General features: G+C 38.6%; 1 protein-coding gene across 14 annotated transcripts in view; it reads left to right on the top strand.

The window, feature by feature from the left end:
- The window catches only part of ASPH (aspartate beta-hydroxylase), a 220,937-nt gene that overhangs the window by 177,957 nt on the left and 17,149 nt on the right, over positions 1 to 25,831 (top strand). For all 14 annotated transcript variants that reach the window (XM_031669577.1, XM_003902799.3, XM_009213094.2 and 11 more), the window contains one exon: positions 18,095 to 18,230. In XM_031669577.1, the coding sequence (XP_031525437.1) occupies positions 18,095 to 18,230 (136 nt within the window). The remainder of the gene's footprint in view (positions 1 to 18,094; positions 18,231 to 25,831) is intronic.

The raw sequence follows: 25,831 nt of genomic DNA, 5'->3' as shown, positions 1-25,831 counted from the left end.
TACATTAGCAAAGACATATAACAATTAAAGGAATATTTCTTGAAGGAAAACCTGCTGAACCCCAATAAGAATAGCAGAGTTTGTGGGATAGTAACTTTAACTACTCCCAACCATTCTTCCCCAGTTCCAGAGTAGGCTTGAAAACTGGCAATCTCACAACACTGGAGCAGTGAAAACCACAGCTTTCCAGGTACTAGTGGGGCCACATCACGTTTTTAGTACCTCACAAATTTCCATACCCAGAGAATTGTCACTATTTTAAACCTCTCCCTTGCTACCTGGAAAGCTGCATTCTCAGGACATTGTTGTTATTTGTCCTCATTTGTAAGAAAAGCTCTATCCCAAGGCTATTAGTCAAAACAGTTATTGGCAGGGGTTTTTTTGTTTGTTTGTTTGTTCGTTTTTTGTTTTTTTTTTTTTAACATCACAAGTGCCCACAGCAACTACAGGTAAGGCTACAGGCAATAGAGATTTTACAAAATTAATCCAGAAAGTCAGTAAACAAACAAATAGCAACAATGGTAACAAAAAAGAACAACAACAAATTTTATGAGAGGGACCAAACTGATTTCCAGGATTGCCACATTATGTTATCTAAAAACTGTCCAGTTTCAACAAAAATTATATGACACACAAAGAAATAGGAAAGTATATAAATGCACAGAAAAGCATGCAGTCAATAGACACTGCCCATGAGGGGCCCTGATGCTGAACTTACTAAACAAAGGCTTCAAATCAGCTATTGCCAGTATATTTTAATAACTAAAGAGAACTATGTCTAAAGACTTAAAAGAAATTATTAGAATGATATCTCACCAAATAGAGAATTCCAATGAAGAGACAGAGATTATAAAAAAAGAACCAAACAGATAATCTGGAGTCATAAAGTACAATATCTTAAGTTAAAAAACTCACTGGAGGGGCTCAACACCAGATTTAAGCTGACAAAAGAAATAATCAACAAATTTGGAAATAGGTTCTTTAAGATTATCCATGCTGAGGAACAGAAGAAAAAGAGAATGAAGAAAACAACCTATGGAGCACCATCAAGTGTACCAGCATATGCATAATTGAATCCTCTGAAGGAGAAGAAAGAGAGGTGGCAGAAGGACTATTTGAAAAAATAATGGCCAGAAATCTCCCAGATTAGATAAAAAAGCATCAATCTACACATCTGAGAAGCCCAATGAATTATAAGGAAGATAAACTCAGAAACACACCTAGACACATCACAATCAAATTGTCAAAATCCAAAGACAAAATGAGATCCTTTTAAAAATTTATTTTCACTTTTATTTTATTTTTTAAAATTCTAATCTCAAATTTACAATCATATAAAATGAGATTCTTGAAAGCACACAGAGAAAGAGGACTTATTGCATAAAAGAAACTTTCCTTTTAAGATGAACAGCCGACTTGTCATCAGAAACCACAGAGGAGAGAAGGCAATGAATGACATTCAAATACTGAAAGGAAAAGACTGCCAACCAAGAATTCTACATCTAGCAAAATTAAGACATTTCCAGATATATGAAAACTGGGAGAATTTAATGCTAGACAATATCTTTTGCTCTACAATAAATATTAAAGGCAATTCTTCAGATTGACATAAAAAGATATCAGATGGTAATACAAATCCACATGAAGAAAAAAAAAAGCATCACTAAAGATAACTACATGGGTAAACATAAAAGAGATAATATACATATTTTTATTAGTTTTTTCTTCTATCTTATTTCAAAACCAATACATAAAGCAATAAATGTAATCTGTATGTTTATAGACTTATAGAAAGATGTAATTTGTATAATAGTGCAAAGGAGGAAGGGGAAAAGATTTACATTGGAGCAAAATTTCTATATGCCCTTGAAATTATGTTAGCATTAAACTGAAATAGATTGTTTTAATTAAAGGTATTAATTCTAGTGCCCAAGGCAACCACTAAGAAAATAACTCAGAAAAGTAGGGTAAAATTAACAACAAGGTAATTAAATGGCACACTAGTAATATCTATCTGTTGTAGAGGAAGACGGTAATGGAGGAACAGAGGAACAACAACAATAACAAAAAGGAAACGACGTTAAAAATGAATAAGAAGATGGCACACTTTATCAGCAATTACATTAAATGTAAGGAGATTAAATATTCCAATCAAAAAGTACAGATTAACAAAATAGATTTTCAAAAAGTGATCCAATTCAGGTGCACATGAAACATTAACCAGGATAGACTATATGCTAGGCCATAAAACAAGCCCCAACAAATTTAAAAGCACTGAAATCATACAAAAAGCATGTTCACTGATCACAAAGGGATGAAATTAGGAATCATCAGCTAAAAGTTCTCCTTGTCCTCAAAATCTGTTTGCTTGCCAGTACCCCACTACTGCCCTCAAAGTTACTGACTTCTGCTTATATATCTTGTCTCCTTCTCCTTTTTGATATCAAACATTTTATTAAAATTCTTGTTTCCTTGGGCTTTTCTTTCAGCCCTGCCTGTCTTAAACTCTGCTTTAAGAAGAGAAGCAAGATCAGAGTGTGAATCATAGGGTTCTCAGTGCATGGAATCTCAGTGTGTGTGGCATCTCATGGTTACAACTCCATGCTGTGTGACTGTACTTTGAGAACTATCTTTATTTGCAGGAAAGTTAATTTATGACTTTAAAAAAAGTAATGTCAAGATGACCACTTGACAATAATGACTATGACATTCAGAGAGCTGGCTGTGTGCAGAAACCCAGAGTTCATTGACCATTTAATTGACAGACCCTGGAACATCAAGATATTCTTCTATTGTAATTTTCAAATTACAAAATTGAATATTATGGGTCATGAAACATCACCCAAGTATTGACATCTTAAAGTGGAAACCCTCTAGATCTGGTAGCTGCAACGTCTGGCCAAAATACTTTTAGAATAATTACCCAGATTCTGGCCCTAGAGTGACTTAACTACCATGAATAGGGCATTTCCCTTTTTTCTTTTCTTTTTTTTTTTAGACAGAGTCTTGCTCTGTTACCCAGGCTGGAGTGCACTGGCATGATCTCGGCTCACTGCAAGCTCTGCCTCGCGGGTTCACGCCATTCTTCTGCCTCAGCCTCCCGAGTAGCTGGGACTACAGGCGCCCACCACCACCCCTGGCTAATTTTTTTGTGTTTTCAGTAGAGACAGAGTTTCACCTTGTTAACCAGGATGGTCTCGATCTCCTGACCTCATAATCCGCTCGCCTTGGCCTCCCAAAGTGCTGGGATTACAGGCATGAGGCACTGCACCCAGCCTCACATTTCCTTTTCTTAATTTTTTTTTTTAGTTCTCATTTTTAAAATTATAAAGATGGAGTTTCACCATGATGCCCAGGCTGGTTTAGAACTCCTGAGCTCAAGCGATGCACCCACCTCCACCTCCCAAAGTGCTGGGATTATAGGCATGAGCCACTGCGCCTGGCCTGATAGCACATTTTCATTCAACTTACTTCTTACTGTATATTACAGTGAGAGGTAGAGTGCAGTTTTCATGAAGGCAGGGGACAGTGTTCAGTAAATTGCATGATGTGTGTTTTCCCCTTTGGTTGAATTGTCATGGTTCTCCCTTGTGTTACTCCGTTCTTGCATTTCTGTAAAGAAATACCTGAGACTGGGTAGTTTATAAAGAAAAAAGGTTTAATTGGCTCACAGTTCTGCAGGCTATATAGGAGGCATGGTGGCATCTGCTTTTGGGGAGGCCACAGGAAGCTTTCAATCACAGGATGCTTACATGGCAGGAGCAGGAGCAAGAGAGCTGGGGCAGGTGAGGGGTTACACACATGTAAACGAACAGATCTCACAAGAACTCATTCACTATCACGAGGATGGTACCAAGAATGATGGTGCTGAACCGTTCATGAGAAGTCGCCCCCATGGTCCAATCTTCTCCCACCAGGCCCCACCTCTAACTTTGAGGATTACAATTGAACATGAGATTATGAGATTTGGATGGGGACACACATCCAAACAATATCACTCCTCATTGTGTAAATATAATTTGGCAGCTCTAGCACTAGGAGTATGGAGAGGCTATACAACTCAAGGAAAAAATTAGCGAAAAATATTCCAGTAGCTTTCTCTTTTCAGCTTTTCTTTAAAATTGAGTAGGTTGTTGCCCAAATCACAACTATCAAAGCGCCAAGTGCCTTGGGCTTATTTAACATAGAAATTGAAACAAAAATGGATTAAAGTCTTTGCTAGGGTAAAAATAGAAAAGATCGCCTATCGTTAGAGAAAAGCCTTTAAAGCTTAAGAGTTTTGCTCTTTCCTTTTCGGGATTAACTATTTGATCCACACTAATTTAGAAGTCAACACACATTCATAGAAAACACTATAGTAACATTGAAAGTAAACAACCAATAGCAACTGAAAACTGTTACAGTAGGTAGCTCGTCAGGCATGACCAGCGCAAGAGAGGGACGGACACACACACACACACACACACACACACACACCCCAGAAGTGTTAGGTGACTGTCACATGATGGTCAGGTGGTTGTTAACTTTTCTCTAAAGTAATAAGTCGTCACAGCTGGCACCAGGGAAAGGCAGTCTCCTAATAGATAGAAAACATCTGAAACTGATCAGCAGCTTCCCAGTAAGCTCCCAGGAGTGGGGAGAAGTAACGCAAGATCCTGGAAGTATAACCCCAAGCCGAGAGGTCAAGCAGGGCATTTGGTCTCTCAGCCTGCTTGGCCCTCATCCAGGTGTACTTTCCTTCCTTCCTTTCCTTGCTGCTCTAAAGCTTTTTAGCAAACTTTCACTCCTGCTTTAAAACTTGCCTCAGTCTCTCCTGCTTTATGCCCCTCAGTCGAATTCTTTCTTCTGAGGAGACAAGAATTGAGATTGCTGCAGACCCATACAGAAAACTACCACTGTTAACAAAAACTGTAATTTTAAATATATATATTTTGAGATGGAGTCTCACTGTATCGCCCAGTCTGGGGTGCAGTGGCATGATCTCGGTTCAAAGCAACCTCCGCCCTCCGGGTTCAAGCGATTCTCATGCCTCAACCTCCCAAGTGGCTGGGATTACAGTCGCCTGCCACCACGCCTGGCTAATTTTTGTATTTTAGTAGAGACGGGGTTTCACCATGTTGGCCAAGCTGGTCTCAAACTTCTGACCTCAGATGATCCATCTACCTTGGCCTCCTAAAGTGCTGGAATTACAGGCATGAGCCACCACACCTGGCCGATAATGTATCTTTTGTATTTGTTTCTCCTGCTACCTAATTCTGCATTCATCACTGAGAAAAAGGAAAGCTCCTGCATTCTTTTCCCAGTTTTTCAGAACAGCTGCTTAGATATAAACATATCCAAACAGCATCACAAATAAGTTTTGTGATCTAAAACAGCATCACAGATAAGTTTGCCTTTATTCATATGGTAGTTTTATTACATTTGGAAGAGTGCCCAGTAATACTTTGCCAGTGATGTGACATAGTGCATTGGAATGACTGATTAGAATAGCACTCTGTCACTTTCCTTCAGACTGTGGCTTTTATTAATTAAGAAATCCATTGTGTATGAATGACTTCACCTAGACAAAAATAAGACTTACACGGCACTAAATTAGTGGTTCAACATTTCTTTCTTTGTAATTAATATTTGAATGTTTTCACTGGACTGCTTTTGAAATGAAATAGTTTGAGAAAGAAGCAAAAATGTCAGATTTATAGTAGAATTAAGCTGTAAATTAAGAGGATTAATAATTTATATAATTTACTTTCATGTAAAAGTAAATATAATATGAAGAAGTACTGAAAGCAATTTCTTAAGATTAACGTAATAGCTTAGTCTTATCTTTCTAAATCAAACTTTAAACTGTTTGGGTTCCGATGACAGTTTCACTGAAGATGTCAACAAAACAACAGTTGGAGTGTGGAGTTTGATAATTGCATGATTTAAAGGTGAACTTTTTAAAAGGGCTCCATAATTAGAAACAGATTTGTTTTGCTGTCAGCTCTGACGCTTTGGGCAAGTCCTTTTACCCATCTGAGCCTGTTTGTTTGTTTGTTTTTAATCTCTAAATTTAAAATAATTATCTCAGCTCCTCTTCTCCCATGAGATTTTAGTAAGGCTCAAAACACAAAACAAGATGAAGCCTTCCATCATGGATGTTCCTCTATGCTGTTTGTATGCGAGCCCTTAGTAAGAGTCCACACGGCCAAGACTATAGGGTGGCCTATGATGCCAATTATGCCAGCAGAGCAAAGGAACACAGTGTTTCATATTCTTTGAGTTATTTCATACAAAGAGGCGCTTTTTTTTTCTGAAATCAAAATCAGTGAGTTTTTATTATTTGTCAATGTGGGAGAAAAAAAAAAAGACCTACAAATTGGCTTTCTCCCTGACCCTCTTTGGGAACTCACAGCACAGCATTTGATATTTCAGAATAATTGCAAACTATATCTCTAGGTTGGTACTCCATTTGGGGTTCTAAAATGTTTAATTCAGTAGGTTATGATTTGTCTCAATATGCTACACAGATAGATGTCTTAAATATGCATATGCACTTTGGGAGGCTGAGGCAGGAGGATCACTTGAAGAAGTTAGAACCAGCCTGGGCAACATAGCAAGACCCTGTTGCTACAAAATAATAATAATAATAATAATAATAAATTAGCCAGACATGGTGGTGTGCACCTGTAGTCCCGACTACTTGGGATGCTGAGGTGGGAGGATCGCTTGAGCCCAGAGGTTAGAAGCTGGAGTGAGTTATGATTGTACCACTGCACTCCAGCCTGGATAACAGATCAAGACCTGTCTCTCAGAAAAAAATGGGCATATGCACATACACATTATAAGCAATTTGTTTATCTCTTTGTCAAGTAATTTGTTGCTTATGTACCCAGAAAGTTTCAGCTGCCTGAGATGAGTGACTGTGGGGCTGCTACTCTAGCATCACTCACTCAGGAGGTCCCTCAGTGCACTGTTCGCAGCCGGTAGGTGGGACATGAAGTCAGCTCCCCATCTTCCCTTTACCTTCTCTGACTGATAGGGCAGACTGGCTTCCCTGCCTGTCTGAGCTAATGTATGAGGAATATGGGTCTCCTCTGCCATCTGAGTCCTTGAAGCCATCAGGCTGGTTGTTTGTCCTGGCAACCTGGATTATCTTTTCTCCTTCCTCTCAGGAGAAGCAATCCTTTTTCTCTCACTCACTAGAACAAGCAAAAGTCAGTTCTCCAAGACTCTCCTGTTGCCCCAGTGCTAGCTAGGGGCCTCATGTTATCCTTTTCCTTCAGCAAGGATGATGAGAGACTGAATTCACAGTCAGTAGCCAGACTATATGTAAAAATAGAATTTTGACCTGCAACCTGCAGTAACCTGCCCAGGAAACCAATCCCTTATCTATGATAAACAGCCCAGGAAACCAGCATGCTGTAAGTCAGACTTGCAGGAAGCCAGACTTCTGTATCTAGTAACCATCCAGGGAGCTACGCAATCAATTCTGTAACAATCGGAATAGCCCCAAATAGCCAGGATTTGATTAATAACTAATAGCTTCCCTGAATTTTGTCCATGGTTCCAACTTAAGACCAGAGAGAGCCAAATATGCACCCTCCTCCAATCACACAGGATGTCCTGCTTCTAGTTAGCCACCTCTAGCTTCCTTATGCCAACAACCCCCACTCAGAGCATGCCTGAAGCTTTCTCTTCCTATTATAAAGCTTTCCTACTCCTCTTCCTGCCTTTAGAGTGTCTGCCAAAACACAAGTGATAGTGCCTGACCCCCTTGCTGTAGCAAGCTTAGAATAAATAGCCTTTGCATTTCTCACTTAATTGGCTTTTATTTCCACAATAAGAAATGTCACCTATTGACTGGGTGCGGTGGCTCACGCCTGTAATCACAGCACTTTGGGAGGCCAAGGCAGGCAGATCATGAGGTCAGGAGATTGAGACCATCCTGGCTAACATGGTGAAACCCTGTCTCTATTAAAAATAGAAAAAATTAGCCACACATGGTGGCACGCACCTGTAATCCCAGCTACTTGGGAGGCTGAGGCAGGAAAATCGCTTGAACCTGGGAGGCAGAGGTTGCAGTGAGCCAAGATCATGCCACTACACTGCAGCTTGGGCGACAGAGTGAGATTGTGTCTTTAAAAAAAAAAAAAAAAAAAGTCACCTGTTTTATTTTATCTGTATATTCAAACTTGAAAAACAAGGCGATCTAATCAAAATGCATTAGGACCCTTTAAAGCTACCAGTTTCCTTAGAGGTGTTGTTAGAAGTATTTCAAAGAGAATTTGCTGCAATAGCATTACAGTTCAATGGTGTTTGATTTAACAACCTCATCTCAGCACCCAGGAGGATCCCCCCATCCTAGAATGTTGTTTCTAAGACAGATTACACTGCTACTCGTCTTACCACGTTTAGAGTATAGGCATATTTTGGCAAAAATTTAAGCAAGCCGATTTTATCTCTTAAAAATAAGATACATAATTCCTCAAATAATAACTAATGACAAACATATTCTTAAGCAATTAGATAAAATTTAGTATACATTATACTGATGTACCAATGTTATCAATTCATTCTAACTCCAATTTAATACACAGAGTTTGCCAAGAATAGCCCTTCACAGCATCCCTTTGCTCAACTTAGAGTCAGAAACTTTCAAGGAATGTATACAACTCTGGGACTTTTCTCAATTTCCAATATCTGTTTTCTCAATGCCTCTTTTTCTTAACAGCTAGTCATGAACAGTTACTTACCTAATCTTGCTTATGTTACACTGAACCCTAAGAGTTGTTGTTTTGTTCACATGTTAAAACAGCTCTTCCTGCGTTTCTTCATAACTGTTTTATTTTGCTCCCGTGAATTTACCTTTTCCCATGTTGATGTGAATATATTCTTGATCCCCTTCCATTTGCTGTTTGCTTTTGTAGCTAGAGCATTTTCAAACTTCAATCTACATAAGTGTTATGGGCTGAACTGTTGCTCCCCACAATTCCTACTCTGAAATTCTACTCCCCACGACCTCAGAATGTGATTGTATTAACAGACTGTGTTTGGGCCTTTAAAGAGATAGTGAAGTTAAAAAGAGGTCATTAGAGTGAACTCTAGTCCAATTTGATTGGTGTCCTTATAAGAAGAGGAACTTTGGAAACAAAGAGAGACACCCAGGATGCATGCCCACCAAGGAAACACCACATGAGGACAGTGAGAAGTTGGCCCTCTGTAAGCCCAGGAGAGAGGCCTTGAAAGAAACTAAACTTGCTGTACTTCATCTTGAACTTCTAGCCTCCAGCACTGTGAGAACAGAAATTTCTGTTGTTTAAACCACCCGGTGGTACTTTGTTATGGCTGCCGTTGCAAATTACGATTAGTGACTTTCCTTCGTGAATCCCCTTACTGTACTAACTGGTTCAGCAAAAACATTTCTCGGAATGGTCCTATTTTCCCACATAGAATAAAATATTTAAAGTTCAGACCAATTATGATTGATTAGAACAAAATTAAAATGGTTTAGGTCAAGCTTCAAGTATCACTTGTATCATCATCTGAGCATGTCATGGGATCGAGGATATACTAACCAAGTGATGCAAGGAAAGTGTATAGGCCAAGAGGCAAAAGAAATCAGGTCAACAAGAACTCAATATATGGATTAGCAGAGTTTGATTCAAAATGTAAAGTATACTGATAATATTTTTTCTACTTTCTGCTGCTTATCTCTAGCATGTGGAATATCATTACTTTGAGTTTGATGATCTCTTAAAAATGTATTTGAAAGACTAGTAAAGGGTTTTGCCAGCCAATAGAATTTTCTTTCTAAGCATCACTAAATGATTGGATTACATATTACAAGATTTGACTAGTCTAGGAGAAAAGGAGGTAAACAATAAAAAACAGTCAACTATTAGAGATATATAGAAAATATGAGTAGACTGGGTGCGGTGGCTCATGCCTGTAATCCCAGCACTTTGGGAGGCCAAGGCGGGTGGATCACCTGAGGTTGGGAGTTCAAGACCAGCCTGATCAACATGGAGAAACGCTATATCTATTAAAAATACAAAATTATCTGGGCATGGTGGGGCATGCCTGTAATCCCAGCTACTCGGGAGGCTGAGGCAGGAGAATTGCTTGAACCCAGGAGGCAGAGGTTGTGGTGAGCCGAGATCGAGCCATTGCACTCTAGCCTGGGCAACAAGAGCGAAAATCCGTCTCAAAAATAAAATAAAATGAAATAAAAGAGTCAAGAAAGATTAAACAAACTGAGCACATGCATTTAATAGTGCCCCCCCCACCTGAAACTTCACTTAAATGACAATACAAGAATAAAATAGTACAAATGGTATTTTTTAAAGGGAGACAATAGCAGGTGAACAGTGTCAGCATGTAATTTTGATAGTGGAAAACAGAAGTAGATGATTTGACGGATCCAAGACAGCAGAAACTATAGTAATTACAGAGAAGCTTCCAAAGAAGAAATTCAAGGCAACTGGTACTACAGCAACTCAAGAAACTGCATGGCCTCAAAGAATAGACTTATCTACGCTGACATTTTAGGGTCCCCAATTAAAAAACAAACTGGCTTAACAATGCACCCAACATGGAGGCCTGTCAGACACAGGCCCTGCCCTTTCACAAGATGTCCAGTTGTTGTCTCAATTTTGTAGGACTGACAGCCAAGGATCACCAAACATTAAGGAGATTTTTAACATTAAAGATGAACAAAACAAAAAGAATGATGTAGCTTGGGGGAAATCGAGAAAATATAGGGAACAAAAGGAAAACAAATAATCCCTCTAATATACTCAGAACAATAAGAGAAGATGTGTATCTGTAAAACAAGTATGGGATACTATAAAAAGGAACAACTGAGAAAGGGCTCTCAGAAATTAAAAAGTGTGATTTGCAGAAATAAGAATTTAAAGCAGTATTAGAAGCTAAGTTAAGGAAATCTCCCAGAAGGAAAAACAAAAAGGAAAAGATGGAAGATAGAAAACATAGGATGATTCGAGGCTCAATTTAACATAGCTAACATTCAGATAAAAAGAGTTCCAGGGAGAATAGGCCAAAAAAAAAAAAAAAAAAGAGAGAGAGAAGAAATGAATAATATTATTAGAAGATAGTTCAGAATAGAAAAAATATGAGTTTCCAGGTTGAAGGGTGCCTCTAAGTACCCTGCCTTTACATTAAGGCATATTGCCATGAAATTTCAAGAAACAGGAAAGAAAGAGAAGATCTTAAATCCTCATCATCATCATAGCTTGCACTATACATATAGTGCAAGCACTTTTCACTCATTTAATTCTCTCAGGGACTCTTGGGAAAAGCTTTATAAACTAAGGCACAGAGATAAGTAATTTGCCCCAAATCACACAGCAAATAAGTGGCAGAGTCAGATCTCCAAACATGCAGTCTGGCTCCAAATTTTATACCCCTAAACACTTTACTATCCTGACTCTTATAAAGCTAGAGAAGGAAGGATAGGAGGGGGGAGAATCTAAAAGGCATCAGGTTTCCCAAGAGCAACACTAAAAGTTATCATTTAATGGACGAATCCTTTCAAAATTATAAAAAGACATTCATCTTGGCAATAATTTTATGGATATGGCATGGAAAACACAGGCAACAAAAGCAAAAATAAACAAGTGAGACTACAGCAAACTAAAAGGCTTCTGCACAACAAAAGAAACAACAAAATGAAAAGCAATCTATGGAACAGGAGAAAGTATTTGCAAACCATATATCTGATAAGGGGTTAATAACCAAATATGTAAGGAACTAATGCAACTCAATAGCAAAAAACTGAATAACCCAATTTAAAAATTGGCAAAGGACCTAAGTAGACATTTTTTCAAAGACCTACAAATGGCCAACAGGTACATGAAAATGTGCTCAACATCACTATTCATAAGAGAAATGCGAATCAAAAGGACAATGAGATATCACCTCATACCTGTTAGGATGGCTATTATGAAAAAAATGAGGTAACAAGTGTTGATGAGGATGCAGAGAAAAGGGAACACATGTACACTGTTGGTGGAAATGTAAATTGGTGCGGCCATGATGGAAAACCATGTGGAGGTTCCTCAAAAAATTAAAAATAGAATTACTATACAATTCAGCAGTCCTACTTCTAATTATATATCTTATGGAAATGAAATCAGTAACTCAAAAAGGTATCTGTACCCCAGTGTTTATTACAGCATTATTTACTATAGCCAAGATATGGAAACAACCTAAATGTCTATCAACAGGTGAATGAAGAAAAACCGTAGTATATAAACACAATGGGATATTACTCCGCCTTTAAAAAGAAGGATATCCTGCCACATGCAACAACATGAATGAGTCTGGAGGACATTATGCTAAGTGAAGTAAACCAGATATAGAAAGACAAATACTGTATGATATCACTTATATGTGGCATCTAAAAAAGTCAAACTCATAGAAGCAGAGAGTAGAGCAGTGGTTGCGTGGGGAGTGGGAGAAATGGGGACATGTTGGTCAAAGAGTACAAACTTTCAGTTATAAGATGAACAAGTTCTGGGGCTCTAATGTACAGCATGGGTGGTGCTGAATGTGTTGATCTGATATTACGCAATGTATATCAACTCATTGATATACTTTGCCCTTTGCCTTATTTGCTTTGAATATATTCAATCTCTGTCAACTATATATTTTTAAAGTAAAATAGTATCACACTAGATAACAAGAAAAAAAAGTATAAAACAGCATTATTTACTAACTAAATAAATTTACTACCTAAATACCTAACCATACATACTCAAACCTTCAATCAGGTATAAGAGCTTGAGACACTTTCAGAATTCAATTTTACCTGTGGTGTGTCCTTCCTCAGGAACAACTAGAATCCAGTAATTAGGAAGCCCAGTACCAGGCAGAAGCCAAGGGGAGTTCCATGGCCATGATTGTCTAGCAAATTCAGACAGCAGCTGATCCATATCAGAGCAAGGCAAATGGCTGTGGGAGGGTTATCTTCAGAAAAAGAGAAAAAGCAAGAAAGTAATCAATTTATAATGTTTTTGGCAAAAGGTAGAATAAAAGCATCAGGGGATTTTATAGCACTCTTTCAGAGTTAGTGAAAAAATAGTATGAAGTGCATTACAAAATAAAGCCAATGAAAAGGGGGCAGGAAAAAAATGCTGCATGTGACATGAAGTGTAATCATTATAACTCTAGTCAAGTGTGAGTGATACCTGATTGTCATAATATTATAAAACCTGAATGTGAATTTGCACTGATATGAAAGATTTGTGAAATTAACTGTATTACAAGCATAGAGAATGAAGACATTAAATTGTTTAATTGTTAACCTTCTATAATAGATGAGTGATAATGCCTCAAATTAATAAATCAATAATAGCAATATAACATGCTATTTAGATATAAGCAGGTTAATAGCAGAATAAATATTTTAAATAATTAGCTGGGAGTTAGACTGAGGATTGGGGAAGAATTGGGAAAGAGACTGCAATTCTCATTATAAGACCTGTAATAATATTTGACTTTAAAAAATGTGTATTTTTTAATTGAACAAAAACATTAGTAAGAAAAATAAATAAAAATAAGTTAGGCTTTAGTTCGCTTCTCAAGAGAAAGACTTTCTGCAGGAAGTCAATTTTAAGAGAAGATTTCACAAATAGGACTTAATTTAATTTGATGTTACAGAGAAAAGTACAGCATCCAGGTGGTATGAGCAGGCTGTTTGGGGAGAGGAGGAAACTGGTCTTAACTGGATACAGGTCTGGGATTCAGGATAGCTGGGGCATGATGTGGGATTCATGAGGTCAGAATTGGGAAGTCCATTTATAGATGCCTAGAGTGAAAAATATAGCTAAGGTGTAACTTGTGAGGCACATGCTGAGATGGCTATGTGAAGCCACGTGCCACTGTAGAAAGAATCAAACCTCTGCTTTCTAGTCTCTTTTGCCACAAGAAAAAATGGGGAATTAGAAGCTGTTGTCTTTTGGGCAACCAACTCAAATACCAATGCGATTAGTTTCTCTTTCAGTTTTCTGAAATAGATGGGTTTAGAGTCAAGGGAGTAATATTTCAGAAGAGGCCTTTAAAAATGTAGCCATTGGTTTTCAAGTTTCAAGTTTTCTGTTGGAATTTCCTAAAAACTGAATTCTTTGCCATTGAAGACAACTGGGTGGTATTACTGTAGAGAAAATTCATATTCTCTCTCCCTCCCCCTCTCTCCTACACACACATACACTGATATAGTCTGAATGTTTGTGTCTCCCCCAAATGCATCTATTGAAATTTAACCCCAAGGTGACAGTATTAAGAGGTGGGGCTTTTGGTGACTCTTATGCCTTAAGGGCAAAGCCTTCATGAATGAGATGAGTGCCCTTATAAAAGAGTCCCCAGAGAGTCTGGTTGTCCCATCTACCATTTGTGGAGGCAGCTAGAAGGTACCATCTATGAACCAGAAAGTGGCCCTCACCAGAATTGAATCTGCCAGCATCTTGAGTTTGGACTTACACGCCAGAACTGTGGGAAATAAATTTCTGTTATTTATAAGCTACCCAAGTTTATGGTATTTTGCTTTTGTCCTGAACAGACATACACACGTGCCGAGTGTAATTAGGTTTGATCTTTAATTTTCTCTAACCATGTGAATATTATATTATGTGATTCCTTGGTTGTGCTTAAAAACAACATTCTTAGATCCCATCCCAGATTTCTCTCCAGTGCCCGTAAAAGTCCCTGTTATGTCTTTCTAAACACCTTCAAGCGGATGTCATCAAGTTCAACTGGTGGGATCTTTTGGTTGCCTCGGTTTTCCCCACTTGTCAAAGATGTTGAAGTGTCTTGCAGGCATTGCCCTCTGCATGTCACTCACCGACGAGCATGTTGCTCTCTAAGCACCTTGCAAGTGCTCCCTACCAGCACCCACAGTCACAGGTACCCAGTAAATCTCTGAGACCAGGAGGCTGGGGTACCTTGCAATTGCTCTTATGCTCGAGGGGAGCAGGGCCCCTTGAGTCCGCTGCAGCCTGAAATCCCTATGCCTAAATGTGACCTTCTCTAATAATTGAGGAGGAGATAGTATGGAGGGGTTTTGGCAGCACCGGTTCTGACCACCAGACTGTGGGATTTAGGCTCATTAACCACACAAGGAACCATTTCATCTTCCCTCAACTGAGGAAGTTTCAGCTTGATTAACAGTATCGTTCCTTCCCAATGTAAAATTCTGTAAGAAAGTATTGAACTCAAAAGAGAAAATAAGTGACTGTTTTATAATAAAAATGGACTAGATAGTACTGAGTTAGTAGTACTAGTTAGGACTGAGCATGTCTGGTGGCATATTAGGGCATGTGTTCAGAGAGACCCTTCTGCACCCGTTTACCCCTTTTGAGCCCGAGTCTGTCATCCAGCACATGTGCACCACATATAACAAGGAAAAGCCAAAACATTTTTGAAAAAATTATACTATTCACAAAAAGTACCTTGGCAACACTTCCCAGAGGAGACTGGGGGTGAAGGGGCAGGAAGGGCAACATTTCATATATAAAAGATAGTCTATTCTTAAGTAAAAAATGTTAAATTATATTGAGTGATGCAATCACTTTAACATTTTTCCCTAGGGCTTTGTGCCCTATTTTAGTAACAAAAGATCAGCTGTTTCCAACCATGCCCCTCAATCAGCTTTCTAAAGAAATAAAAGAATCTTCTAAAATACCAGAAGGGAATAAAAGAATAGGTTGTCCTTATAAGGCACCAATAACCTCATTTGAAAAGTAATTTTATGTGTTAGAGAAGCAATTCTCCCCTTGTCTGTGTGACAATTTAACAAGAATCTAACAGATTTATCTAGCAACTTGAACAAGTGACAATATCCAGAGTGAGTGTTGGCAATTGAGGTGCATTTGGGAAGATGTGAACATACAGCAAAATCCTAGGGTGCATTTTTTTTCTTTTCCATGGTCTTGGGGGTTTTTTACAAAATGGTTGTATGCTTTCAATCTGTGGACCTGACAAAGTAAGGGCTTTTGAATGTCTCTTTATTGAAATGCGATCTTTGCCCTGTTCTTCAAGACCTGCCTATTTGGGATGGAGTAATATGGAACCTAGTTGGTGGACAGAGCCCTAAACATGGATAATGACCAGGACACGCCAAGCTGGGCAATGGTAGTAGCAGGTGTAGATGTGGTCAAACTATGTCCCCAGTTGGCAAACAAGATGAACTCCTTTTGGCTCAAAAGTTAAAAACAGAACCAAGAGGCCATGTCAGGGTGAGGAAGCATTCCTGCTCTCTGTGTCCTTGGACAGTTTTGCAGAAGCTGTTTTTCTGCAACCAAGTCAACAGTTTTTGGAAACAACTACAACTGGAAATTCCTCCATCTGACCACCAACAAGACCACCTATACCAACCAGCCAACCAACCACCTAAAACCAGCCAATTAACCACCAGAGACTGGTGATCTGGGGCTTAAAGGCCATCCAGCCAATATTCTTCCTTGCTCCCAACACGCCTCACCTGCCCTGCCCTGCAGTTTTGGCTTTTGACATCTCTCTCTCCCCTACCCTTCCTGGGAGTGCACTTTCCAAAGCTGCATCTTCGCAATCTGCAGAGTGCTTTTGAAAAATAAAGTTCTCCTTTGGCCTCCACAAATCTCATTGGTCTTTCGTTAACAATATTAACACAAATTAATGCATACATGTCATAAAATTACAAAATCAACCAAAATTTCTTTCTTGCCCTAGAATATTTTAATAACTAATGTTTTCACATGATATAAAAAGTATTCCCTTGTTTGGCTGGGGCTGGCACCATGTTTCCACACAAATCTCTGTCTGTATCACAGCCCTCTGGCTCTGCAGCCATCCTGATTCCACATTGCCTTCTTATGTGGAATCATGAGTTTATAAAGCAGGGCTTGGTAAAAAGACCCTCTACACATTATCTTGTGCTTTGTTCTAACCAATAGTTGATCATTTTGCTTGACTAATTCAAAAGATAGAGAACCGTGATTTACAAAGAAACTCCGTCAATCTTCAGAGTATGCTACTTGTTTGCATTTTTGCATCAAAATCTGTTTTTTGGTTTGTAACTTATTAGTTCTAGTCCCATGCTCTTGAGTCACTGAAAATAGATCTGCCCCTGGTTCTTGTTGAAATCAGCTAACATGTTCCTCCGTGCCTATGAATCCATATACTCAACTATTTCATCCACCTCTCATAGAACATAGAAATGATTGAAATTATCAACATTTCAAAATTCTGGTGTATCTGTACAGCTTTGTCTCTTTCCTAAAGTAGGAAAGCTGTTTTTATGCTTGTCTCCTGATGGAAATCCATCTTAGTTTACTGCTCAGATCCTCACCTTTTCCTTCTCCCCTATTCATCCTACCATCCCCCACCTCCCACTCCTAATCAACACCCAGTGTGATAGTGCAGATTGCCCAGAGGATCTTCCACAGGATCTACCGTCACCTGCCCCGTCACTCCTAGTCTCTACTGGTTATAAGCTCCCTTTCTGGCAGGGGCTAAGGCTCCCTCATAAATGAGAAGTCAAGGAAATATTTTTGTTTGGCTGAATTCTAAACACTAGTGCATTTATTTGTTTTGGTTTGCTGTTAATTTTATATATCAAATCCTCCAGTGGATACTTTTCTGATACCATTGAATGTGGAACTAATATTGACCATCTTTAATGGCATCTTTGTAAGGAACTCTGTTGAAAGGTGAAATTAAGTCTGTAATTTGTGTTCCAGTTTCGAGGCTGGAGTGTCACATGGAACTTATTACCATGTACTGATGTAATCTGATCAACAAGATCAGCATTCTTCTTAGGTTGTGGTTTCAAAAAAAGTCTTTAGGCAAAACTTAAATTGTGGAGAGGGTTATTCTCTGGAGTTTCTAGGAGTTATTGAAATTGTTATGTTGCAAAAACATTTGGTTTGGAAAAATCATGAGATTTGGTTTTTTTAGACCTATGACAAGAAGTCCCAGAGGAAAATGAAATATAAGCAATCTGGATAAGGCAAAACATTAATTCCTTTCTGAAACAAACCTCAAAAAAGCAAGAATCATTATGAGGTGCTCCACCAGGCCCATTTTCAGTCTAGTAAAGACAGAATCTTCCCTCTAGTCTTTAGAAAGAAACTGGAAGTTAATCCGAGATGAAGGCCTTGCAGTGATGGATAAAGCCAAAGGTCTCTTCCTGCCTGAGGACGAAAACCTGAGGGAAAAAGGGGACTGGAGCCAGTTCACGCTGTGGCAGCAAGGTGAGCTTCTGACTTCTAGGTGGTTCTCTGCAGCCCGAACTTGATGGGAAGTGGGTACTGACAAGAGTCTTCTGTTGATGCTTCGCAGAACTGGAATTCCTGGGCTTAAACGAGGGGCCCAAAAAAAACCTAGGTTTTTGAAATCTGTTCATTGTTTTTGAAAACTACATCTGAGCCCTTATTTGTATGTGTGAAGGTATATTTCTGTGTGTGTATATCCACATGTGTATTTGGATACATATTTGTAAATGGTGTTCTGATTTTTCTGGTCTTTCCTGTTGAATGATGTGTTACTGACTATAACCCTACTGTGTAGGCATAACTGAACAGTCTAGCAGGTGTTATCAGTGTATTAGAAAGTTATATCCCTGAGCATCATTTGCTCCTGTAAAATGGAGGTGACTTTGCATGGCAAAATGATATCAACACGGATGATGGTAAAAGTGGTAACACAAGAGCTGGTAAAAATGGTAACACACCAGAGTGACAAGACGATGATAACTGCTGTCTCAGCTCTTCAGGAATAGGCCATGGTTCATATCAAAATTCATATTTTTTTAGCTTAACCCAGGTACAGGCACACATATGGGGCTCCAGCGTGTGTGTGTGTGTGTGTGTGTGTGTGTGTGTGTGTGTGTGTGTGTGTTTTCAAAGAATGGATATATTTATCTATCTTTAAAATGAGGAGCATTAAATTTTATCTTTAAGACTCTCCAATTTTCTCCTTGAAAAGTGGAGTTAGCCTGGGTTAACAATAACTATACAAAAGTAAATTTATTTTGAAGACTAAACAGCACGTGCTGCATATCTTCAGCTACAGAAAACAAATTCAGATTATAATATGCAACTAATTTACACTAAAGAACAAATAAGGACAGTCAGAGTGGTTTCTATGTAAGAATAAGAGGAACTACTTTAGTAATATTTTCAAGGATACTTCCATCAAAAGAGAGATAACCATGAAAAAAGTGACTATCCACTTTTTGCCAACAAGATTTTTTTAAATGGAGCTGTACAATCCCTATGTGGGCAATATGCTAATTTGCCGCTGACATGTCACTAAGATGAGTCCATTCTATTGGCACTTATGTGTTCACCTGATACTTTGATTCCATTAACATCCTTATGCATCATAGAACCTACGGGCCTTCTAGAGCAATGCTTCAGAATAGTGGACATCCTAGCACTAATTTCTAGAAACCATAGTTTCTGCCAAAAGAAAAAGTATTTGATAAAATTAATATGCAAAATATTATAAGACATAAAAAGTATTAAGCAAGAAAGAAAATAACTTACGGAGTCAATAATTTTGTTGGAGGTAACATTTTGTCTTCTAAATTTTCACATAGGTGGAATATACCTGATGTTCCATGAACTACTTTATTTCTTAGAATGTATTTTACTTTCTTAGTATCTTTGTTAAATTCTTATTCCCATTGAATGGAATTTACATGTTCTTTCTTTCTCTTTCTTACATGTGATAGAATTGTAATTCCTGAATTTATATTTTCTCTTCCTTCTCCTGTTCTTTTTTGTTTTGTTTTATTTTTCTTTTAAATATTTTGATTGGAATTCCTTAGTAAATTTATTTTCATTCTTTCTTATTAATAAAAGCATTTAAGGCTATGCACTGACCTATAGTTACAGCTTTGAATGTATTCCCTACAGTGTAATATATGGTATTTTTACCTGAGTTATTTTCAAAAAAGACTGCATTTCTGCCCTGGTTTCCATGTTGACTTTAAATGATCTATATGTATATGTGCCTGTGTGTGATTGAGCATATGTTTTCCAATCTGTTGTCGTTGCTTCAACATTGATTGATTGATTGACAGGATCTTGCTCTCTTGCCTAGGTTGGCATGCAATGGTGCAATCCTAGCTCACTACAGCTTCCAACTCCTGGGCTCAAGCAATTCTCCTCCCAAGTAGCTAGGACTACATGTGTGCATCTACATACCCAGCTGATTTTTAAATGTTTTTATAGAGATGGGGTCTCACTATATTGCCCAGGCTGGTCTTGAATTCCTAGCTTCAAGTGACCCTCTTACCTTGGCCTCCTAAAATGCTGAGATTACAGATATAAGCCACTGCACTCAGCCTGCTTCAAATTTTAAAACTGAGTTTCTAGTTTTATTTTATTGTCATAAAGGGATAAAATTCACATAGTTTCCCTTTTAGGAAGATTTTTTAAAGTTCTTTATGGTCTTTGGTTTGTGATTCCATGGTTCTAATGGGGGAATCCAGTAACTATTTTCTAGAAACAAATTCATAGTATAAAGAATAAGTTTGGGGCTCGGTGTGGTGGCTCATGCCTGTAATCCCAGCACCCTGGGAGGCCAAGGCAGGCAGATCATTTGAGGTCAGGAGTTGAAGCCCAACTTGGCCCACACGCTGAAACCCCGTCTCTACCAAAAAGACAAAAAATTAGCTGGGTATGGTGGCACGTTCCTGTAATTCCAGCTACTCGGGAGGCTGAGGTAGGAGAATCGCTTGAACCCAGGAAGCAGAGATTGCAGTGAGCCGAGATCATGCCACTGCACTCCAGCCCGGGCAACAGAACGAGACTGTGTCCAAAAAAAAAAAAAGAGGAAAGCAAATATAAGTTTTGTGGCAAGTACTATTGTAGCTTACGCAGAAGCAGGATGGCATCCATCTCAGGTGCTGTGGTTCAGAAATAGAGAAGCAGAATTCTGGAGTGGAAGGGACAGGGGTGGACATGGTAGGGAGGGAGGTGAAAGACCAGTTTGTTTAGCCACATTGAGAGCTCAGATTCAGAGAAAAAGGTGATGAATATCGGGCTCAGTAAAGACTTAGCTGTTGTCTAGTTAGCAAACCATGCTGCTGGGTAGTCGAATGCCTAAGGCTGAGGCTGGAAGTTTTGTGAAGTAAAATTGTGGTATGTCTCTACTATGAACTGAACTGTGTTCCCCCAAAATTCATATGTTGAAGCCCTAACCCCCAATGTGACTGTATTTGGTGATAGGGCCTTTAAGGAGATAGTTAAGATTAAATGAGGTCATAAGGATGAGGCCCTGACCCAATATAACTGATGCCCTAATAAGAAGAGGAAGAGACACTAGATGTGTTAGTCTGTTCTCACACTGCTATGAAGATACACTAGGTAATTTATACGAAAAACAGGTTTAATTGACACACAGTCCCACATGACTGGGGAGGTCTCAGGAAACTTACAATCATGGTGGAAGGCACCTCTTCACAGGGCAGCAGGAGAGAGAATGAGTACCAAGCAAAGGCGGAAGCCCCTTATAAAACCATCAGCTCTCATGAGAACTAACTCACTATCATGAGAACAGGATGGGGGAAACCACCGCCATGATTCAGTTATCTCCACCAGGTCCCTCCCATGACACATGGGGATTATGGGGACTATAATTCAAGTTGGGATTTGGGTGGGGATGCAGCCAAACCATATCACTAGGGATGGGAAAAGGACGTATGAGGGCACAACAAGAAGGTGGGCACCTAAGAGCCAAGAAGAGAGGCCTCAGGAGAAACCAAGCCTGCCCACACCTTAATTTTGGACTTTCAGCCTCCAGAACTATGAGAAAATATACTTCTGTTGTTTAAGCCACTCAGTCTGTGGTATTTGCTTGCGGCAGCCCTAGTGAACTGATAACAGTCTCCAAGTAGTTTCATTAGGACTGAACTATATTCCTTTATGAGGACTGGCTTTTTAGAGTTGAAGGGAAAAAAATGGAATCAGCAAATATAAATAATAATGTTGTTCCCCAAAAATATGTTTATATATTGTTATGTGAATATTATGGAACATCTATTTTGCTCATATTTTAGTAAGTGCCACCGATTAAAATATGCCACACATGTGCAGTCATTTTTTTCTTCCAGAGCCCATGGGAAAGGTGCTAACTGACCCCAACAACCTTTCTGAATAAGCTGAGGCTGAACCTCTAAGTACTTCTCAACAGTGTTCTAGGTGACTGCTAGCAACTGATCAGAGTTGTCATGCAAGATGGAACCTGTTGTTGCCCCAGAAGTAGAGCCTTGAAATTTATAAAAGATACAACCCAGGATACCAGCTCCATGAATAGCCCTCACAAAGTATATTCATGTGTAAGAAGTGATAGATTTAAATGACTCTTTCAGATTCACATTGGCTGTTAGATCTCTTTCTAGAGCTATTTTCCCAAAGAGCAAGGTTTATTACTTCTTGAGAGTTACTTTAACGTTGATGAGAAATAATTGAACAACAACAAAGCCGCAGTGAGTTGCAGATGCTGGGCATTCCTCTTCAGGCTAACTGGTTTGCTCCTGCACAGCTGCCTTCTAATTTACAATGCAACAAAATGAGAAATTATGCTTTAAAGCACAGGCTTTGGAAACCAGCAATCCTAGGTTAGAGTCCTGGATGCACCGCTTGTTAGCTGTGTGATGTATGCATGCCCCTGAATCTCTGAGCTTCAAATCTCTCATCTGAAAAATGACAAATAGTGCCTCAAGTATGGGGTTGTTACTAGCATCAGTGAGCACTAGATGAAAGACTTGGCACAGTTATCCAATATATGATAGTAATATTACATTTTTATGGCCTAACAATAGCACATGATGTAATAACATTAATGAAGAGGTGGTCTCTGGTCTGGTTAAGAGCATGAACACTGGGTCCGGTCTGGCTGAAATGAAATTCCTGCTCTGCTGTTTACTTTGTGACCCCTCTGTGGCTCAATTGCCTTTCTATAAAATATAACACCAATCGAGCCTCTCTTATGGCATGTTGTAGACGTCAAATGAGGCAGTCTCATCATCACCTGGCCTATGGTGAGCACCGAGGAACTGTTGTCGCATTCCTTGGACACTCACGATCAGGTGTGAATAGTTAAAATCACCAGTGACAGTGCATGAACGCCCAGAGTCTACTGCACAGAGAATCTGTGTTTACAGACCAGAAAGATAAATGTGTCTAAAGGACTAGAGGTGTTCTCTAATCCCATGAAAATCTCAGGGACACAACCCATTTGGTTACCCATTCATCACCTGTCATTCAGGTGAGGCACATCTATTCTCCAGGTAGCACATGCTCAGCCATGCGGTGCTTGTGAGAACTCCAGGCCACCTCTGGTTGCTCCTCAAGCCACCAGTTTCTCTTAACTGCTGCCTGGATGGCACAGAGCTCAGAACTGGGAACTCCTGCCAAGCAGCCCCAGACCCTGCACACCAGAAGACTTGGAAAGCCCAGGCTTAAAAATGCTTTATGATGACTCATAGATTTATGTAATATTCACCCAAACTGACATTTATTGTTCATTTGGGGAACTCCCTTAATAACTAAAAATAGCAATTAACATTTTATTCAATTAAGAGCCAAAAAGGTTACTTAGAAAAAGCTAAGTTGTTTTCCAAAACATTGAGCTCCATTTGATTGGGGCGAATACCTTTTAGTTGCATTTTTTGTAACTCTTATTTTATTCTCAGTATATGATTATCTTAGGACACAATTGACATTAATTAAATAAAATTAAACTCAGCTTTAGATGTAGCAGTCTCTTGTAGGAATCTTGAACAGGGAATTAAAATGTCTCTGACTTTTAAAAATACCTTTGTTTTACTCCCCTGTGAGAGCAGGTGATACTGTATACATTCTGAGTACATTTTCCCTAATAAGCAGGGGCTTTACAGAGTGTAAAGAAATTTGCATAGTTCAGGATGCTTAAATGATATGTCCCAGAATCTGTGCTCTTGACAGTCATGCATAGAATATGTCCTCTCTCAAAGACCCCTTCTTCATTTAAATCCTATTCTTTATCATCATATATAGGATGATCTGGATATTGAAAAAGACATTAAAATTCCAATAAAAATAGTGTTTTGGGAACTAATATAGAACTAATATAGAAATGAATTTCTAGGTTAGAAATATAATATAAACTATTTTCCTTCTTTAGGGGATGTATTAGTTTCCTGTGGCTACTGTAACAAATTACCACAAAACTTAATAGCTTAAAACACAGACACATTTGTTATCTTATAGTTCTAGAGGTCAGAAGTCTATGATGGATCACACTGGGCTAAAATACAAGTGTCACCAAGGCTGTATTCCCTCTGGAGTCTCACTTCTAGAGGCTGCCCACATTCCCCGGCTTGTGACCCCCTTCCATCTTCAGAGCCAGCAGTGGCCAGTCAAGTCTTTCTCATGCTGTATCACTCTGACACTTACTCATCTGCCTCCTCCTCCCACATTTAAGGATGCTGTGATTACCTTGGGCCCATCCAGGTAATCTTAGATAATCTTATTTTAAGGTGAGCTGATAAGAAATCTCAGTGCCACTTACAGCCTTAATTCCCCCTTGCATGAAAGGTAACGTATTCACAGGTTATGGGGTGAGGGTATGGACATCTTTTGGGAGGTGACTGTTATTTTGCCTGTCACAGGGGAAAAAATAAGTACATTTGGCCTTTGAACAACATGAGTTTGAACTGCATGGGTCCACTATGTACGAATTTTTGTCAATATATTGGAAAATTTGTTGAGATTTGTGACAATTTGAAAAAAACTTGCAGATGAACCTTGTAGCCTGGAAATATTTTTAAAAATTAAGAAAAATTAGGTGTGTCATGAATGCATGAAATATATATAGGTACTAATCTATTTTATCATTTACTATATATATATATATATATATATATATATACACACACAAATCTATTATAAAGAAATAAAATTTATCAACATATGCATGGAAGCACTTAGATACCATACATAGCACCATTCACAGTCAAGAGAAATGTAAACAAACATAAAGATGCAGTGTTAAATCATAATTCCATTAAATTAACTGTAGTACAGATTATACTACTGTAACAATTTCATAGCTGCCTCCTGTTGCTATTCAGCAAGCTCAAGTGTTTTGAGTATCTGCTTAAAATAACATGTGATACTGTCGTCTCCATCTGAGCAGTTCCTATCTCCAGTAAATTGCGTATCATGGTAACAAGTGGTCTCTTATGGTTCTTGTGTATTTTTCCTTGTGTTTAATGCAATGTTGCAAACCTTGAATAACACCATGGGACCTATACAAACAGCAACTAGTGATGCTGGAAATGCTGCCAAGAAGCAGAGAAAAGTCATGATCCTACAAGAAAAAGTTGAATTACTTGATATGTACTATAGATTAAGGTCTGTACCTGTAGTTGCAGGCCATTTCAGACATTCAATTCATCTTGTAAACAGATGATGTAAATTTATGGTATCGATAAAATACAGTACAGTACTGTAAAAGTATTTTCTCTTCCTTATTATTTTCTTAATACCATTTTCTTTTTTTCAGCTTACTTTATTGTAAGACTAGAGTATATAATACATATAACATACAAAATATGTTAATCAGCTATTTATGATATAGGGTAAGGCTTCCAGTCAACAGTAGGCTATTAGTTGTTAAGTTTTTAGGAAGTCAAAAGTTATACACAGATTTTCGGCTGCATGGAGGATCGAAGCCCCTAACCCCTGTGTTGCTCAAGGTCAACTGCCTTTAACCTGCGACTTGTCCGTTAGACATTCTTAGTCAAATAGTCCAACACCGAGTGGAGAATTTGGCTCCCTGCTCTGCCAGTCACTACCTA

This window comes from Papio anubis, chromosome 8, assembly GCF_008728515.1.
Source record: "Papio anubis isolate 15944 chromosome 8, Panubis1.0, whole genome shotgun sequence".
Classification (NCBI taxonomy): domain Eukaryota; kingdom Metazoa; phylum Chordata; class Mammalia; order Primates; family Cercopithecidae; genus Papio; species Papio anubis.
This window is presented reverse-complemented; position numbering and strand designations above follow the sequence as displayed.